Below are 20595 nucleotides of genomic sequence, written 5' to 3'. Positions count from 1 at the left end.
ATCCTCTCCCCCAGAGGGCTGTAGTCTTCAGGCAGAGAGTACATTCAGGGATGAGATCTACAGAATCTTGGACAAAGGAACTGAGGGAAAAGATCAGCTGTAATCTAATGGAAGAATCAAGGTTCTATTCCTTATGGTACCTTTAGGAGGCAGAGATGAAGGGATGAATTAAAAATCACCTATTTCACACCATATATACAGGTTTCTACGTACACCCATCAGGATCTGCCAACAATAATGCAATTAGCACTCACAATGCTACTGTGAGCCTTGTATCGGCAGCCTATTGTGGGAATGTGAACCACAGGGGAACGAAACACTGCAAATAAGGTAGCAAAGGAAGCTACAAATCAGTAGCCTGGATGGGGACCCCACACTTAGCTGGGATCTGTGTGAACATGACCACTGGATTAAGGGATGGGACTCACCAAGAATACCACAGTAAGCTGCATACCCCCTCAACATGCAGACACACTGAAACCTTGCAAAGAAAATGCCACAACAGGGCTATGCTTTGACCATTTTATTTACAGTTTATCTTAGCTGATGTGTGGCAGCCACACTCGCTGCCCATATCCCCTCATCTGTAAAGTGACAATTTCATGTTAGGATGTAATCTAAAAAAAACCCATAAATATGTTACATGAAAAAAATCCTACCAGGAAACAAATTGGATTTGGTTACAACTCATCAGTATTAAATCCATAAACCATCAAATTGAACTTTTAACAGACTGGGTGAGCTTTCTCTCACTCTGGGATTGTTCAAGCTCACTGGCCAACAGCTCTCACTAGTGGAAAAACATTAGACTGAAGCTCCCTTGAATGAAATACAATCCAAGCCTTTTGATTTGGTGATGTGTCACTGACCTGCATCTTACCATGAACCATTATCTACAATGGATGGAGATTAAAGATTATTTCCAACAAGGAAAGGAACTAAATGATATTGCATGATTCCTTAAAGTAGATCCATTTCTGATTCAATTTTCCATCTAACCAAAACTTTTGAACACAGGATTAAAGTTAATAGGTCCAAGTCCAATAACAGTGAGTTGCACAGATGAACCAGGTCTTTATTTCCACTGCCCAGTGTGGGTGTGGGCATTATTCCATCCTGTTCTGCCCAGTTACAATCAAGTGTCCGCGCCGTCACAGGAACACGCGTGTTAACCCATCACCGTAGCTTGTTAACTTCATTAGCCGTCACTACACTGCCCTGCTCCAGAGTCGCAACAACAGGGCATTCTGCAGCTGTCAAGAAGGCAGGGTCCCTTTGAGATACCACATCCCACCGTGACTTGCACAGCAGTCCTGTGAAAGGAGGAAGAGTTCAGACGGACTTGTATGGAGCTGGGGACAGCAGGGAATCACAAAGCTACTTGCATCGGCAACTGCTCTGCCCAAGGCCACAAGAAACGGCAGAGTATTGGACACAGCTCAGCACATCATGGAAACCAGCCTCCCCTCCACGGACTCTGTCTACACTTCTCACTGCCTCGGTAAAGCAGCCAACGTAATGAAAGACCCCACCCACCCCGGACATACTCTCTTCTCATTCCCACCACCCCCCCCCACCCCCCCCAATTGGGCAGGAGATACAAAAGCCTGAAAGCACGTACCACCAGGCTCAAGGACAGCTTCTATCCCACTGTGATATGACTATCGAACTAGTAGCATATGATAGACTTGACCTCACAATCTATCTCATTATGACCTTGCACCTTATTGTCTGCCTGCTCTGCACTTTCTCTGTAACTGTAACACTTTATTCTGGATTCTGTTATTGTTTTTACCCTGTACTACCTCAATGCACTGTGTAATGAATTCATCTGTATGGACAGTATGCAAGACAAGTTTTTCATTGTCCTTGATACAAGTGACAATAATAAATCAATTTCAATTCCATCTTTCACAAAGTCAGGAGGTGTCCAAAGTGCGAACGCAAATCAATGTTGGAGAGATGGCAGCAAATCTTCAAACTCCAAGGGCGTTAACAACCTGGTCATCTAGATTGGGGGGGGGGGGGGGGGGGGGGGGGGGGGGGGGGGCGGGGGAGAGAGATGCAAGGGATGCATGAAGACTAGTCCAGGTCCCCTCTTACTCTTCAAGACAGCGAGAGTATGTCGGCCTTGGAGATGGTCAACATCCCAACAGTCCAGCAATGCAGTCAGCTTGGATCTCATGCTGAAGACTGTAGAATGGGGCTTGAACCCAGGACATGATTCAAGGGGGAGTGTGTGAGACAGGGAAGTGATAGAGAGATAACGAGCGTCTTAAATGGAGGAAGAGGGAGAGAGTTTACCAGAAGGAATTCCAGAGCTTGGGGCTCAGGCAGTTCAAGGAATGGCTGCCAAAGGTGGAACGCACAAGGCACAACTGGGGGGTGGACGCAGGGCCTGGGGGCGGTCACAGAGACAGGTGGTTGGAGGGGATTCCAAACCCCAGGACTGCACCCTAGAAGGGGAATTAGACACCCCGTTCACCTTACCTTCAGCACCTTGTCCACATCTGGTTTACTGAGATTGTCTCCAACATCCTGGCAGAGTTTGGACTGGATGACATTCCTACGCACTCGGTAATTTTTTGAGAAGATTTCAAGAAGGATCTGCCGATGCTGAAACAACAAAACATGAGGACACATTAACGCCACCTCTCTGGAGGAGGTGACCCACAGTTACCACCGACCACCATGGCACAGCAGACCATTCTGCCCACCCTGTGTGTACTGACTCACCGAGAGGATCAGCCCACACCCTGGGTCCCCATGCCCATGGCTGGAAACCTCGGCTTCTCACGCATTCGTCTGATGCCCAGTGACACGGTGGGTAGTGCGGATACCTTACGGCTCCAGTGACCTGAGTTCAATCCAGACCTCGGGTGCTTTCTGTGTGGAGTTTGCACGTTCGCCCTGTGACCTGCTGTAAACCACCCCTTGATCAAAGGGGTGCTGGTGGGCACGGGAAAGCTCCAGGGAAACAAGAGGGGAAGTGGGACTGTTGGGGTCACTCTGCTAGGATCTGGTATTGAACTGATGGACTGAATGGCCTCCATTCGTGTTGTAAGAAAGTTACTAAAGGGTTTGCTCTTAGCAGCCTCTCAAGCAGTTTATTTCTACAACTTTGCATCTTGTTCCTGGCTGTTTCTCGATTACCTTGGATGTTTTATGATCCGAACCTGGGTCATTTCCGTTATCTTCACTAACCCTACCCCAGGCGCCTGCTCCCCTCCCCAGTGAGGGGCAGCGCCAGACTCGGTAACAGCGACACACTTTGGACCAACTTACCTGATCGAAGGAGTCCCCAGCTTCCCAAAGTGCAAAGATCTTCTGTTCATCAGCCGAAGCAGTCGTCTGTGGAGGGAACTGAACAAGGAGGATATCAGAGAGAGAGGTCCCACGCTCAAACACTGAAACCCCACAGAACCCCCAGACCAGTAGCAGGACCTGACACGGTAACAGGGGCGAGGTGAACGGCTGGGTCCCTGATCCCGGGCTGAGTCCCACATGGAACTGCAACAGAAACTGCAGTTCTTTCCTCTCAACTCCAAGTAACCGAGAGCTAGAGAGAATACCAGCGTATTGTGCTCAGCCTAGTGCTGTACACAGGCCAAACCAGGTAGAAAGGAAAATGCTCTTACTTAAATGACATTAATCAATCAACATGGAACATAAACAGTGCAGCACTGGACAGGCCATTCGGCCCACAATGTTGTGCCCATCTCATGCCAATTTATACTAAACATCCTCCTGTGTATCATCATCTCTCTCCATTCCTTTCATATTAATGTGTCTATCTAAAAGCCTCTTAAACTCCACCAAACTGCCTGCTTCCCCTACTACCCCGGTGACCCACTGCAGGCACCCACCGCTCTCTGTGTAAAAAACTTGCTCCTCACGTCGCTGTTAAATTTCCCCCTCTAACTGTAAAAGTGCATCCTCTGGTGTTTGACATTTCTACCCGGGGGAAAAGATTCAGTTTTTTTTCCCCACGACAATGAACCCTTTCACTGATCCCGGCTTTTAAAACTTCTCCAACTGGCCCAGTGGCACTTGAAGTCAGTGTGTCTGTTTTTCTTGCAGTCTAGATGCCTGGATTAGTTGTCCAGCGACGGAACCATCACACAGCTACACACAGGCTGCTTCCCAGCCAGTAGATTTCCTTTGAAGCATAGTTGCACTGTTGTATTGTGGACAAGCTGGCAGCCAATTTATGCACAGCAAGATCCCAGAGCCAGCGCGGAGAATGAGGCGCGGGGAATCTCGTTTGCCGCCTTTAATCTACCAGAAGCTCCTGGAATTTCACACATCTACACCACATCCAAGCCCAGATGTCAGGCAACCGCTCTGTACTGAGTCGGTCAGCTTAGATTACAGACTTGTATCCTATGGGGGACTGAACCTGCCAACTTCTGATGCGGGGATTACTTTGGTGCACCAGTTGTATACTACGGGATGTCTCCCATAACGTTCTGGTTCAGCCAGGGCTAATCATAGAATCATAGAACAGTACAGCACAATAAAGGCCCTTCAGCCCACAATGTTGTGCCGACCTTTAAACCTCACCTAAGACTATCTAACCCCTTCCTCCCACATATCCCTCTATTTTAAACTCCTCCATATGCTTATCTAGTAACCTCTTGAATTTGACCAATGTACCTGCCTCCACCACCACCCCAGGCAGCGCATTCCATGCTCCAACCACTCTCTGGGTGAAAAACTCTCTGATATCTCCCTTGAACTTCCCACCCATTACTTTAAAGCCATGCCCTCTTGTATTGAGCATTGGTGCCCTGGGAAAGAGGCGCTGGCTGTCCACTCTATCTATTCCTCTTAATATTTTGTACACCTCTATCATGTCTCCCCTCATCCTCCTCCTCTCCAAAGAGTAAAGCCCTAATGCCACAAGCCTTCTCCCTCTGTTTGTGTTTATCCAGCTCCCCACTAGAATGCAGTGATGTTCTCTCTTGCAACCACTCCCCTGTGGGAGAGGCTCACACCCCCATTTATCAGTGATGCTGATATTTACTTCAGCCCAGCCCACGAGTGGAAAGCCACAACAGCTCCCAGCGACAGTCCCAGACACCAGGGCCGGCACACGGAACTCCAGCCGCCAAGTGTCAGCAGCTCCAGGTGAAGCGATCTGTACGGCTGACACCAGACCTTTTGAAATGTCCTACAGGTCACTCAATTTTAGGATAGTTAGAGATAGATAATTAAACTCTTTTAATCTGGCATGCTCATGACTTGGAGGTATCAGACTAGCAGATTTTCCAGACTATTAAATGTTTTTCCCATTAATACTAACCATGTTTAATTCATTTCTAAAACGTTACATGGTAGAATAATACTTTTTCCAGGCAACCCGGAAAACGAAATGGAACGTGGGAAACGCGACTCAGTAAGCTTCAAGGGAGGCAGGGAGCTGTCACGTCTGACACAAACTCTGGTGTGAGGAAGGCTGTGAAAACACATCACAGGTTCCTGGGCATCCAAGGCAGGAGCCTGGTTTTGTCCTGCATGGGGACTCAGGCGGTCATTCACTGTAACTTCAGCTGCTGCTCACCCTATTACTGGAGTTGTAATCCAAGTGGCAGGAAGGAAAGCGAATCTCTTTAATTTAATGTCTGGACTTAGGACAAGATGCACTCAAGCTCTATTTATGGTCTGTGTCATCATCGGAGACATGGCGCGAGCTGCAGTCAGAAACATCTTCAGTTCAGTGTGAATCTTGCACAGAGGACGGGGAGATGTGGGTTCGCAGAGGACCCGGGTGCTAAAGCTGGCAGCTCGCTGCCTGGGCGATCACTGCTGGGTCCCGGGGCAGGAGGACAAACCAAAGTAACAAAAGCACAGAGTGGTCATTCAGCCCTCTGAGCTTGTACTGGCAACTCTCCAACTAGGGCCACCACCCTTCACACAGGATTACATCAGTCACTGAATTCTGACAGCATGATGTTTATTGCTTTAGCCAGCACAACTTTTAACACAAACATCCTGCTGGTCTTTATAAAATCTGCATTTTTTTTTATACAAAGCACACCATAGTCACAGATACAGCACAGATTAAAAGAGTTTACTATATTATCTGTCTATAACTATCCTAACTACAGCCTCTGCCCTTCAGCCCATCTGTGCTGATCATTGGGAACCTATTTACATTTAAGGTGAGAGGGAGTAGGTTCAGAACAGACGTGAGGGATACAATTTTTTTTACTCAGAGTGTGGTGGATGCCTGGAATGCGTTGCCTGATAGGGTGGAGGCAAATTCATTGGGGGCTTTTAAGAGGGGATTGGATGGCACGTGAATGAGAGGAAAATGGAGGGATATGGACATTCTGTAGGTAGGAGGGATTAGCACAACATTGTGGGCCGAAGGGCCTGTTCTGTGATGTACTGTTCTGTGTTCCACACTAATCCCATTTTCCCCCCTACATTCTCATCAACTCCCCTCCGATTCTACCCCTCACCTACACACGAGGGGCAATTTACAGCGGCCAGTTAACCTACCAAGCTGCACGTCTTTGAGATGTGAGAGGAAACCCACGCGGTCACGGGGAGAATGTACAAACTCCACGCAGACAGTACCGGAGGTCAGGATTGAACCCGGGTCTCTGGAGCCGTGAGGCAGCGGCCCTACCCGCTGCACCACTGTGCCGAGCATGATGTTCTATGGATTTCTCAGGTTAGATATTTCACCCACACGGAGGTCACAGGTTGGACCCAGGCATTAAACTGCAGTCCCGGTGGTTCCTGGCAAGGTGTGCCAGCACCACACTCGGCTCAGTGCCCAGAGGTGTGCACGGCAACACCGCGTGTGGATCAGTGAAGATGAAGCTGTTTTACTGCCCCGTCCCCAAGGGTGAGCAGATCCCACCACTCTCACAGCACACGTCAATGTGGTCCGCAACCGGTGTGACGTGGTGCGTTACATTATAACCACAGCCAGCTGTACCGGCTCTCCCAACGTCGGACCTCGGACCTGACAACATTAGGCTCTTTACACAGAGAGTGGTGGGTGTGTGGAACGCACTGCCGGCAGAGGTTGTGGGGGCAGATACATTAGGGACATTTAAGAGACTCTTAGATAGACACATAAATGATAGAGAAATGGGGGGCTATGTGAGAGGGAAGGGTTAGATAGATCTTAGAGCAGGATAAAATGTCGACACAACATTGTGGGCCGAAGGGCCTGTACCGTGCTGTAGTGTTCTATGTTGTATAATCAACCACAAGACTCTTGCACAAAAGAAGGGCACGCTACCTTAAACATGCCTTGCCATTGATCAGGGAGAGGGGACACACGGTGACAGAGTCATGGAGTTATACAGCACAGAAACAGGCCCTTCGGCCCAGCTCGTCCATCTTGTTTCCCTGAGCTAGCCCCATTTGCTTTTGTCTGGGTCCAAATCCCTCGAAACCTTTTCTATCCATGAACCTATCCAAGTGTCTTTTAAACAACTCTCTGTGAAGAAGTTACCCCTCGGGTCCCTTTTAAATCTTTCCCCTCTCACCTTAAACCTTTGCCCTCCAGTTTTAGACTTACCTCCCCTTATTATCGTTAAATGGTTTTCCCTATACTTCAAATATATTGATTAGTTTAAATACTGAGCCGGATACTCAGCCTAACCCAGATAAAGTGCTGAGCCAGGCTGGAACAGCACAGCCCAACCAGCCCAGTTCCAAAAGCTTCATCACCCTTGACTTCATGACTTGATCCTAACACACAGTCCAGCCTCAGTGGGCATCAGGCTCCACGACGGATTACTTGACGCCACGGCTGAGATTACTATGCCTGATTTGCTGCTTTTATTGAATCCACCAGTTTTTGTGTGTACTTCATATCTATGTCGTGGGGATGATTCTGAAACAAGGGCTTCTGCTCAACAAGGTCTAAATACTTTGAAGTTATGCTAAATGATTGCCATCTTTTGGCTTCCTGTTGTGACCTTCAGGTGGCGGGAGCTCTGATGGACCACCTGTGACCAGATCAAACACAGGCAGACTAACGTTTACCACAAAAGGACAGACATGAAATGTCCCTCACACAGACGAGCCATCGAGTGAGTACAGTTTCAGGATTAGCAGTAGGCTGAAAATGCAATTCCACCAATCCCCACACACTTTTCTGATCACAATGGAAACCATTCTGGCCACCGTCAGCCTGGAACATACACGAGATGTTGGTCATCACCCCACGCAGTAAACTATGACTGTGCCCAGCCTCAATAATTGTCCCTACGGCCCATCTGGTCTATGCTAGCACTAATGCCTCATCCTGACGCTCTCTCCTCCTGAAGTCTCTCTCTCCTGATTGGTGTATGTTTCTTTCTACTACCTAGTACTTCTGATCACTGCTAGTTTAAGCTTTGCATAATTAGCTCAAATTACTAGCCAGAATCGTTCCACCCCTAGAAATGTGCAGTGGGCTCATATGTCAGCTGCTGCCAGAAAGCAGCTAATGAGAGTTCCTGGGACATTGAGCTCCTACTGAGCTCATGAAATTACAGTGGGGAAGATTTTCTAACAATGCACTCCTGTTCGGGTTTTCACCCTGGGAAATCTCTCTGGTATTTCGTTGTTTATTCACTACCAGCGTCCGACTCCACGGACAAATTAATCCTCCGTCAGCTTTCAGATATTTTCAATAAAACAAAAGCAGGACCTCAAACATTACACTGCGATGTGCAGAGATTTAGTTTTGATTCCCCTGATGTGCGACCCTTGCACAGCTGCTGGGTGAAGCAGATTTTAATGAGCAAAGACTTGGAAAAGAGACCCGTTGGTGCTAATCCAATCAAGGACAGAGTTTGTGTCCAGAATGCTCTGCTTTACAGAGTCTGCAGATGAACATCATTTCACACCCCCTCAACGTTCCACAGCATTCCCAATCCACAGCAGCTATTTTTTTTATTTTAAAATCTGGATGTGGCAGGGCTGCGTGTAATGCAGGCTGGTGTTCAGTTAGAGCCAGGGAATGTATAAGCAGAGGTGCTCTCTCAGGTGAGAGGGGGTAGAGGAGCACAGAGAGGGTGGGGAGGTGGTGAGCGCAGTGGAGACATGCGTTGTGATATACACTTACAGTCACGGAGTCACACAGAAACAGGCCCTTCGGCCCTACTGTCTGTGCTAACCATCAAGCACCCATTTACACTAACCCCTTTTTATTCTCCTCACATTCCCATCAACTGCCCTAGATTCCACCATTCATCCACACACCAGGGGCAACTTACCGACCAACCCGCGTGACTTTGGGATGTGGGAGGGAACCCACACAGTCACAGGGAGAACATCCAAACTCCACACAGACAGCGTCAGAGGTCAGGATTGAACCCGGGTCTCTGGAACTGTGAGGCAGCAGCTCTGCCCGCTGCACCGCTGTGTCACTTATAGAGCACACCTCAGATTTTTCTGCTCCAGTAGAATAATGTTTGAATAGGGCTGTGCGAGTGTGCCTGAGACTGCCTGGACCAAGCTGGTGATGACCCTGCCTTTTTCAAACAAGATGCAGAGAAAAGCAGACTCGGTCTCTCAGGGAAACTGCGCTCTCTCATAGAAACATAGGAAACCTACAGCACAATTCAGGCCCTTCGGCCCACAAAGCTGTGCCGAACACGTCCCTACCTTAGAAATTACTAGGCTTACCCATAGCCCTCTATTTTTCTAAGCTCTATGTACCTATCCAAAAGTTTCTTAAAAGACCCTATCGTATCCACCTCCACCACTGTTGCCGGCAGCCCATTCCACACACTCACCACTCTCTGAGTAAAAAAACTTACCCCTGACCTCTCCTCTGCACCTACTCCCCAGCACCTTAAACCTGTGTCCTCTTGTGGCCACCATTTCAGCCCTGGGGAAAAGCCTCTGACTATCCACACGATCAATGCCTCTCATCATCTTATACACCTCTATCAGGTCCCCCCTCATCCTCTGTCGCTCCAAGAAGAAAAGGCCGAGTTCACTCAACCTGTTCTCATAAGGCATGCTCCCCAATCAAGGCAGCATCCTTGTAAATCTCCTCTGCACCCTTCCTATGGCTTCCACATCCTTCCTGTAGTGAGGTGACCAGAACTGAGCACAGTACTCCAAGTGGGGTCTGACCAGGGTCCTATATAGCTGCAACAATACCTCACAGCTCCTAAACTCAGTTCCACGATTGATGAAGGACAATATACCGTATGCCCCCCAACAGCCCAGGATCAGGGGGTTACAGCTGTCGAGATGAACAACTCTCACTCTTCAGATGTTGAGCTGAAACGGCCGCGGATCTGAGGTGTCAGGAGCTGCCAGCGGTGACCAGCGTCACTCGGTACCTGGGCAGGCGTTACCCCGGTCATAGCCCCAGCCGCCACGTGTAGTGACAGCAGCCTCCGTGACTGGGAACACTGCCACATCCGACACACAGCGGGAGCAGTGGGAAGCACAGATCGATAGAAGGTTATGCCGGCGCAGTTTTCCATGGGGGATCAAGACCACAGCAACTGTGGCACTGCCTGCAAATCCACTCCGATTACAATCTCTCCCCCCCCCCCCCCCAATCAATCTGGGTTTTGCAGCTCTAAACAGTACACAGCGTGCTCCAGAATCAGACGGGGGGAGAGTGATCAGTTTTGGACACTAACGGAATGGAAGGTATTGGTTAATTATTGTCACATGTACTGAGACAGCGTCATACAGCACGGAAACAGGCCCTTTGGCCCAACTGGTCCATGCTGATCAAGATTCCCATCTAAGCCATTTCCATTTGCCTGCGTTTGGCCCATATCCCTCTAAACCTTTCCTGTCCAAGTACCTTTTAAAGGTTGTTAATGTACCTGCCTCAACTACTTCCTCTGGCAGCTCGTTCCATATACGGACCACCCTCTGGGTGAAAAAGTTGTCCCTTAGGTTCCTATTAAATCTCTTTCCTCTGACTTTAAACCTATGCCGTCTAGTTCTCGATTCCCCAACCCTGAGAAAAAGAACCATCTATGCTCCTCCTGATTTTATACACCTCTATAACATCACCCCTCATTCTCCTACACACCAAGGAATAAAGTCTCAACCTGTTCAACTTCTCTGCATAACTCAGTCTTGGCCACATCCTTGTAAATCTCCTCTGCACTCTTTCCAGCTTAATGGCATCTCTCCTATAGCAGGGTAACCAAAACTGAACACAATTCTCCGCATGTGGCCTCACCAACATCTTGTATGATACAGTGAAAAGCTTTTGTTTGCGTGCCATCCAGACAGATCATTCCGTACATAATTATATAGAGGCAGTAGAAAGCAAAACAAAATGCAAAACATAGAGAAAATGCAGTGCGGGTAGACAATAAGGTGCAACGGCCAGGCGAGGTAGACTGGGAGATTAAGAGTTTAAGAGTTCATCTTTTAGCTTACGAGGAGGTCCGTTCAAGAGTCTGATAACGGCAGGGTAGAAGCTGTCCTGGAACCTGGTGGGACATGCTCTCAAGCTTTTGTAGAGAGTTAAACTCAGGGCTGAAAGGAGAGCCAAGGTCAAGGATCAGGCATGGTCGTACTGAACGATAAAGGCAGTTGGACAGATAGCATGGCTCCTATCTGTAGGGAGATGAGAACTGCTACAAGTTGGTTCTACTTTCTGCAGTTTTGCCAAATAGCTTTTAAGCAGCAGTACAAGACAGGGCCAACCACTCACCCACCCACCTCAGTGTGCGCAGGTGTTGGGCACAAACAATTCTATTACAGCCTTGATAATTGCCTTGAATCACAACCTGCACTCCTGTGGTCAAGCTGCACGCACATTGTTTGTGGAAGTACATGAGGTTGTTCTGCTGGTTTGATCCCTGCGACCCAGGAACCAATGGACTCCTGACTAGCTGTATGTCAACACATTGCTTCCAAATGGCGGGGATTCACAAGACTTTGGGTGAATCACTGTTCTGACGTGCAACACTTGGGGCTAATTACAGGTGCATTTAAAATGGAGCAATGCTGTGGGAAATATAACCCTCATATGGGTGGTAAATTCAGGGAAACATCAGAATTACCTCATAGCAGCCAATAATACATATTGCAAATACACAAGAAAATAGGAGCATGAGTAGGCCACTCGGCCCCCAATCATTCAATATAACCACAGCTGATCGAGGCTGGCCTCATCTCTTCTGTGCCACAGGGACACACGAGAGGGCAGATGTGGGAACCTGGAGCAACACGCCATCTGCTGGAGGGAGTCAGCAGCTCGAGCAGCATCCGTGCGAGTGGGGCAAGGATCGTCGACGTCCCCCGTCAAAACTCGGCATCAGGATGTCCCGACGCAGGGTTTCCATCCAAAATGTAGACAATTCCACCACCCACCACCACTACAGATGCTGCTGGACCCACTGAGTTCCTCCGGTACATCGTTTGTTGTTCCTCTTCTGTGCTGGTTCCCTATAACCCTAATATACCATAAGACCGTAAGACAAAGGAACAGAAGTCGGCCATTCGGCCTATCAAGTCAGCTCCGCCATTCTATCACGAGCTGATCCATTCTCCCATTTAGCCCCACTCCCCCGCCTTCTCACCATAACCTTTGATGCCCTGGCTACTCAGATACCTAGCAATCTCTGCCTTGAATACACCCGATGACTTTGCCTCCACAGCCGCCCGTGGCAACACATTCCACAGATTCACCACTCTCTGGCTAAAGAAATTTCTCCGCATCTCTGTTCTGAATGGGCGCCCTTCAATCCTGAAGTCGTGCCCTCTTGTACTAGACTCCCCTACCGTGGGAAACAACTTCGCCACATCTACTCTGCCTTTTAACATTCGAAATGTTTCTATGAGGTCCCCCCTCATTCTTCTGAGCTCCAAGGAGTACAACCCAAGAGCCGTCAAACGTTCCTTGTATGTTAACCCTCTCATTCCTGGAATCATTCCAGTGAATCTTCTCTGAACCCTCTCCAACGTCAGCACATCCTTTCTTAAATAAGGAGCCCAAAACTGCTCACAGTACTCCAAGTGAGGTCTTACCAATGCCTTATAGAGCCTCAACATCACCTCCCTACTCTCATATTCTATTCCTCTAGAAATGAATGCCAGCATTCTATTCGCCTTCTTCACCACCGACTCAACCTGGAGGTTATGGCTTAAGTTATGGTTTAGGATGCAGAGTGGGAGGGAGAGAGAGCAGGTAGTCTGAATAGAACACTAATCCAAGGCTCAGGCTGTTCCTCACTCGAGTCTGATCAGACACTAAGGATTACGTGGCACAGTTAAAACCAGGTGTTGCTCTAGTATCGGTCGGTCACCGATAAACAACCTCAGAACTCTCAGAAATCAACCAAGCATCTCTGAGGCCTGTGGTACCTTGTATAGAATGTGACTGGTTTCATCAACGTAAGTCACTGGCAAAGACTTTCGGCTCCTGTCTGGGAGGTGATAAGGTGCAATATCACTTGAAGAAGCTGGAACTTGTCTTTTGATATCAAAGCAATTAACTCCAATTGACATTTTAATCTAACTTCAAGAATCAACAAACAGCAGATGGCATTTATCGACCAGATCTGTCGGGTTACTGGATTTCGGACACAAAGATCTCTCAGCGTAACCGCTAGCATCAATAATTTAACAGGCTCCAAGAGGTTGTTAATTTCTGTAACAACAATGGTATTTTACCAATCCTGGCATCAAATCCAACCAGATTAGCCGAAAATACTGAACGCAATTCATTCCGTCTCTAATCTTGTAATCGGCTTCACAGTTTTTTTTCCCTCAAAATTAAACTGATCTGTCATTCTGAAGTTCTAATCCGATTATATCCATACTGAGTGTGAATTTTTTTTAGGATTTTCTAATGCACATTCCACAATTCCCAGAGATGGAGGGCATTTTCGGTCAGCCGAGCTGAGTACAGGTAATGGAGCAGAGGGTAGGGGTAAGAGGTAGGGTGGTGAAGGGAATTCTCCTGGTGGCTGCACCGTTCGGGAGTTGTATTGTGTGTTGTCTGACCCTCGAGCTGAGAAGAGTGAGAGCTCGTACACTCTGGGAGGTTTCACAACAGGACACATGAAGCTCAGCATCAACGTCAAAAGCACAAACGTCAGGTGGAAACTCCAGGACAGAACAAGGCAGGGGTCTTGCAGCGTTGCTGAGGGTGACACACTGAGGGATCACCGGAACGCCCAGTGGGACTGAGTGTGCGCCACGCTCGTGGACAGGCATAACGCAAGGAAAGTAGCTGGAGTAGGCCACTCAGCCCCTCAAGCCTGCCCCGCTGATCATGGCTGAGGTGTATAAGGTGATAAGAGGCATAAATCGCGTGGACAGCCAGAGACTTTTTCCCAGGGCGACAATGGCTAACACGAGGGGACATAATTTTAAGGTGATTGGAGGAAGGTATAAGAGGGATGTAAGTGTTTTTTTTTACACAGAGAGTGGTGGGTGTGTGGAACGCACTGCTGGCAGAGGTTGTGGGGACAGATACATGAGGGACATTTAAGAGACTCTTAGATAGACACGTGAATGATAGAGAAATGGGGGGCTATGTGGGAGGGAAGGGTTAGATAGATCTTAGAGCAGGATAAAATGTCGGCACAACATTGTGGGCTGAAGGGCCTGTACTGTGCTATATTCTACGATCAGCCCCAGGCCTCATCTCCTCTCCTGTTCCAGTTCCCCACAGCTCTCAATTCCCTGATCTTTCAGAAACGTGTCAACTCCTCACTAAATACCCCAAACGATTTGGCCTCAACAACCCACCAGGGTACAGAATTCCAAAAAGCCACCACACTCTGGAAAAGGTGGTATGCACCTTGGTTTTAAATGACCAGCCCCTAATCTCACAGCTACGTCCCCTAGTTCAAGAGTGCCCCACAAGTGGAAGAATCTCACATCTACCTTGCTACACCCTGTCCGGAACTGGATGTTTCAATACGATCACCCCTCATTTTTCTAAAAATCAAAAGAAAACAGGCAGGATTGAGGAAGCGCGGCACTCAGACTTGCCTACTTTGAGGCAACGTTAGACTTAAGCCCCATCTGTCACACCAAGCGTGACAAACCTGCATTCACTATTCAAAGAGTGTCGTGGCTAAAGTTTATCAACCACCAGCACGATTTGGTCTGCATTGCATTTCTGTTTATGGGAGCCCACTGTGAACATCTGCCACCTTCTCGTTCAACCAATGAAGCACTTTCTCAAAGTGCTTTGGATGCCCTGAAGTCAGGATAGGTGTTAATGAAATGCAAACTCTCTCGTTCTGCCTTAGGGCCTCCTACTGCTGCTCCAGGATTATCACACCTTATCTAACGTACATTTAAGCACTTGTACTTATGGAGAGAGGCACGAGACATGCAGGGTGGAGGCACCATCCTGATGTCCCAGTGACTCCCACAGCAGTCGATCTGAATCCCAGTGAACACGAGATAGAAAGAAGCCGACATTTTGAGAGCGGACACACAGGCAAGCAGCTCCCATAATGGCACCACTTTTAATTGAAGTGTCTCGCGAGTTGAAGGGGGGGGGTTTGGCACTTCAAACCCCTACAGACTCAAAACATGAGAAAAGGAAGAGAATGTGTTAAAGCTTGGTGTAAGACCGACACCTGGTGCCTGCCTCTTCAGCAGCTCAGACCGAGCACACTCCAAGCGAAGTTTTCCAGTGGCGTCGAAGGCATCACTGGCGTCTGTGCTGTACAATGCCAGTCACCTTTCCTTGCTCCGACAGAGCTCATAGAAAGTGTTTCATTATCCCTGAAGCTATTACCAAACCCATCATGGTTCACTACATTCCTCCCCCTCCTCCCCCCCCCAACAACATCCAGCACTCTGTCTGGTTCAGTGACAGTGAGCACAAGATGAACAGATGAACAGCAGGCCATTCGGCCCCTTATGGATGCTCCACCATTCGACAACATGGCCAATGTCTTACCTCAGTGCCACTTTCCTGCACCAACCCCGTATCCCTGGATTTTGTTAACATCTTAAAAATCCACTTGTCTGCTTGGATTTACTCAGAGACTGAACCCTCACGGCCCTCTGGGATAAAGACTTGTTACTGCCTTTTCACCTTAGCCCTGAATGGCCAACTCCGTTAGACTGCCAGAAGTTCCCTGGTCTCCCTGCCCAGTGTAACCCCCAAAGGGTTATCTGGCAGTGGAAGGCACTGCAGCCCAGCTCAGTCCAGTCTCCAGTCACGTTGCCTCTTGTGGAAGTGAAAGATCCCACAAAACTATTCGAAAGGTAGCAGGGGAGATGACCCCCAAACTTCACACCAAAATCACATCCTAAAACAAGAGGAGTGGACCGTCAGACCTGCTTCACCGCTCAATAGATCAAGCCTGATAATCCGTGCCAGCACCACTTCCCCACACTCCCCTGATAACCCTCTACTCCCTTGTGGTTTGAATGCCTGTCGATGACTGCAGTCACTGACTACCTCCACAGCTCACTGAGGCGTGAAGGTTAAGCCTGTTGGGCCTGTAGTCATTGAAGCTCAGGAGAATTGATCAGGATCTTACTGAACGATGTCAGATCCTGAGGGATTTTCAGGGTGGATGCCAAATGTCTCCCCTCACGAGGGTAATTTAGGCTGCATGGTTTCAGAAGAAGGGGTCACCCGTTTCAGACAGAGATAAGATGACACAAGAGACTGCAGATGCTGGAATGTGCAGCAAGAAAACAAAATGCTGGAAGAACTCAGCAGGTCAGGCAGCATCTGTGGAGGTAAAGGGATGCTCAATGTTTTGGGTTGTGACCCTACGTCAGGAGGAATTTTGAGGGTTGTGAAATCGGGCTCACGGTCCCACCGCCGGCCCCGGGCTCACTGTCCCACAACAACCCTACACACCACATCCCCAGCTTGAATCTGCTTTGCAATCCAGTTGGTCACTTGCTCCAACCAAACACACATAGTTTGTTTTACCTCAGGTATAACCTCTGAAGACAACTACTCATTCTGTATTCATCACCCACGAAGACAATGAACTCTAGTTTCTACCCAAGGGCGTAAAGGAATCACTCCTGATGCTGCCTCTGGTTCTTTAGCCAGTCACCCAAAACCTGTACCCTCTGGTTACTGACCCCCCCAGTCTTCCCCAGGGCATTGAGTACAGGAGTTGGGACATTATGTTACAGTTGTATAAGACGTTGGTGAGGCTGCACCTGGAGTACTGTGTACAGTTTTGGTTACCCCATTGTAAAAAAAGTCTTCTGGAAAGAATGCAAAGGAGGTTACCAAGGATGTTGCCAGAACTCGAGGGCCTGAGTTATAGGGAGAGGTTGGGCAGGCTAGGTCTTTATGCTTGGAGCACTGGAGACTGAGGGGTGACCATATAGAGCTGTAGAAAATCATGAGGGGCATCGATAGAGTGAATGCACTCGTTCCAGAGTTGGGAAATCAAAAACTAGAGGGCACAGGTTTAAGGTGAGAGGGGAGAAATTTAATAGGGACCCCGAGGGGCAACTTTTCCCTGCATAGAGGGTGGTCCGTATGTGGAAAGAGCTGCCAGAGGAAGTGGTTGAGGCAGGTACATTAACAACATTTCAAAGGTACTTGGGCAGGAAAGGTTAAGAGGGATATGGGCCAAACACGGGCAAATGGGACTAGCTTGGATGGTCATCTTGGTCTGCATGGACCAGTTGGGCCGAAGGGTCCATTTCCACGCTGTTACCCTACGAGTCACTCCTTACCCACTCTATCCAAACCATTCTTGATTTTAAGCACTTCTATTGAATGTGCTCTTTGCCTTCTCTTCCCTTGTCCTACCAACAGCAACGTGACTCCAGTATCCTTGGAAACCAGCCCAAAGGACGTCCCTCACGTGATGTCCGGATACTTACAGGCACCAAGATCTGCTTGCAGCCACAGTCCAAAACGGTCTCCTGTAACATCCGGTCCGAAATGCCACTGAATAGAATGTGCCCGGGGGGCAAACTGGCCAAGTGCAGGTTAAACAGTCGCTTCAGCTCACTCAAGCTGAGCACATAGTGTTTCCTGAGCACGCCGCACACAAAGCCCTTCAGCTCCGCCGACACCAGCTTGCTCTGCTCGCCCTGGCACCGAGCGGCCGAGTGCTCGTCCACTGAGTCCCTGGAGCTCTCGTCCGAGTGGACCCCGTTGGCCACACCGCTGCCCGGCCACGGGAGCGTGTCCATGGGCTCTTCCTCGCTCAGTGGCTCCTCCTTGATCTTGATGGCCAGCAGGGAGCTGCCGGGGTTCTGCGAGTCCGCTCCGTGGGGCGACTTCCGCCGCCGGTACTCGTTCTCCAGGGCCACGTGGTTTTCCCGCACCCGCTCTTTGGCCGTGGTCACCCGCCGCTCCCCGCTCAGCACCACAGGCACAGCTGCTCGAGACAAAGGCCAGTTGTTGCCATTACTTAATGCAAGCCACAGACATTCTTAAGAATAAGAGAAAGGCAATCATTTTGAAGGATTAAACTACGGACCTCTCAATAGTCAGCAGGAATTAGGGGAACAGATAGAACCACAGAACACTACAGCGCAGAAAACAGGCCATTCGGCCCTTCTAGTCTGTGCCGAAACTGTTATCTGCTAGTCCCATTTACCTGCACCCAGTCCATAACCCTTCAGACCTCTCCCGTCCACGTATCTATCCAATTTCTTCTTAAAACTTAAGAGTGAACCCGCATTTTCTACATCAGATGGCAGCTCGTTCCACACTCCCACCACTCTCTGAGTGAAGAAGTTCCCCCTAATGTTCCCCCTAAACCTTTCTCCCTTCACCCTAAAGCCATGTCCTCTCGTGCTCATCTCTCCTAATCTAGGTGGAAAAAGCCTCCTTGCATTAACTCTGTCTATACCCCTCATAATTTTGTAAACCTCGATCAAATCTCCCCTCATTCTTCTGCGCACCAAGGAATAAAGTCCTAACCTGTTCAATCTTTCCCTGTAACTCAACTCCTGAAGACCCAGCAACATTCTAGTAAATCTCCTCTGCACTCTCTCAATGCCCTCCCACAAAAAGGAGTTCACAGCATGAAACAGCTGCACCGTGCTGTAAACCCATCCCCATCTCACTGCAGCACCACCTCCGATTCATTCCCCCCGCACTGGGTTTATCCAGCTATCCTTACCGTTCCCTTCAGCCATTCCCTGTGGGAGCAAGCTCCCATTCCCCCCACCCTCTGGGTAAAGAAGTGTCTCCTGAAACCCCCCCATTGGATTTATTAGCGTCCCTCAATACTTACTGCCCCCACACAATAGAAATGTCTTCACTACTTCTAATGAACCTTTCCTCATAATTTTAAATAAACAATCCCAATCCTTTTAATCCCTTCTGGGAAGTTATAACTTCACAGTTCTTGTTCAATGTTTACAAATCATCTTTACATTTCTCCAATGCCTCTACATCAGTTGTGTGATGTGGAGAGAGGTGCGGTGCACAGTATTCATTAATGAAAATGATGCTGATATCATCCGAGTGTTCCTCCTCTGAAGACCTCGTACCTTTGCTGGAATAGTTTCACAGGTGACGCCTGTGTGTTTACATCCCTCCCCGGTGTTCACACATGCCTGAACGTTAACTGCTGATGTTACTTAATGGAGGAAAATGCAGCCAAGCCCAGTTATACCTGGCTTCAGGTACCCAGTTCCCATTGGCGATTTCCCCATCCCAGACCAATCCAATGACAACCTGGGATTGACTACAAGCCTTTCTTGCTTCTGTACGTCAGCTATTAATTTTAGCTTAACTACAGAACTGAGCAAAATGTTACTTTTCATGCCCTTACCTCTCACTCCTAATATTGTAAATTCAGAAACAGTGAATTGTTGGACTAAAGGATATTGCAGATGCTAGCTGGGATATGCTCGAATGCATGCGTGTCTAATACGTTAACTCATTTTCAGGGCCACTCCCAGAGGACTGTATGAGCAGGAACTGATCCAATCTCGGGCTCTATCAGTGTGCAAGAAACAACAGATGTCTCCCAGGGAGACTGTGGCTGTGGAATCTCCTATTGCCATCAGTCTCGCTGCTAGGCATGTGCCTGCAGCACAGACCAATCAGGAAACAAAACCTTGTTAACATCTGTGGTTAACTGGGGTGCAAATTGTTTTCTGTTGGGTGGAGTACTTTAATTCACACTCCACTGCTGCAATGCACATTTGATTGATGGAATGAGGAGTTATGTCTAAGCTTGTTCATCCAAAGTGCGGTACCAAGAACATTAACCCCAAGTTCAGTAACTCCTCACAATCAAAATTAAACCCCATCTGTCAGTCAACATGGACCTGCTTTAATGATCATGATTAAAGTCCACACTTGCTATTTGCAAAAATCAAAATTTAGCACTGACTTCCCCATTTGCTGTCTGATTAAAAGCTGCCTAATTTCTTATCATCTTTACCTGGTTGAGAGTCATGTTTCTTTGGCATCATTTCTTCCTTGGAGAGATTGTAGACTTTCTCCAACCTGCAGACAAAGCCAACAGTTACAGCGGCAAACTCACTGTCCCAAAGCCCACATTTAATTGAGCAGCTTGCCCTGCTAACTCGGATCAAGTAGGTAACGTGCCCTAGTGTCACACGATCCTGAACTCTGGGTCAATGTCCCCTGGCTCTCTGACTATTCAGGAGATTCTGAACTGAACTTGCTGTGATTGAAAGATCCTGATGCTCTGGGTTAAATAT

At 48.4% G+C, this 20595-nt stretch overlaps 1 protein-coding gene across 11 annotated transcripts in view; it reads right to left on the bottom strand.

Annotated features, from left to right (window-relative positions):
• Positions 1–508: 508 nt before the first annotated feature.
• The window catches only part of polr3e (polymerase (RNA) III (DNA directed) polypeptide E), a 65264-nt gene continuing 45177 nt past the window's right edge, over positions 509–20595 (bottom strand). For all 11 annotated transcript variants that reach the window (XM_052022510.1, XM_052022507.1, XM_052022512.1 and 8 more), the window contains 5 exons: positions 20313–20377; positions 17785–18287; positions 3286–3363; positions 2491–2616; positions 509–1313 (listed from right to left, as the gene is read on the bottom strand). In XM_052022510.1, coding sequence (XP_051878470.1) covers positions 1257–1313; positions 2491–2616; positions 3286–3363; positions 17785–18287; positions 20313–20377 — 829 coding nt within the window. In that variant the 3' untranslated portion in view covers positions 509–1256. The remainder of the gene's footprint in view (positions 1314–2490; positions 2617–3285; positions 3364–17784; positions 18288–20312; positions 20378–20595) is intronic.

Source organism: Pristis pectinata, chromosome 8 (assembly GCF_009764475.1).
Source record: "Pristis pectinata isolate sPriPec2 chromosome 8, sPriPec2.1.pri, whole genome shotgun sequence".
In the NCBI taxonomy this organism is placed as follows: domain Eukaryota; kingdom Metazoa; phylum Chordata; class Chondrichthyes; order Rhinopristiformes; family Pristidae; genus Pristis; species Pristis pectinata.
Note: the sequence above shows the minus strand (reverse complement) of the source record. Positions and strands in the feature narration are given on the sequence as shown.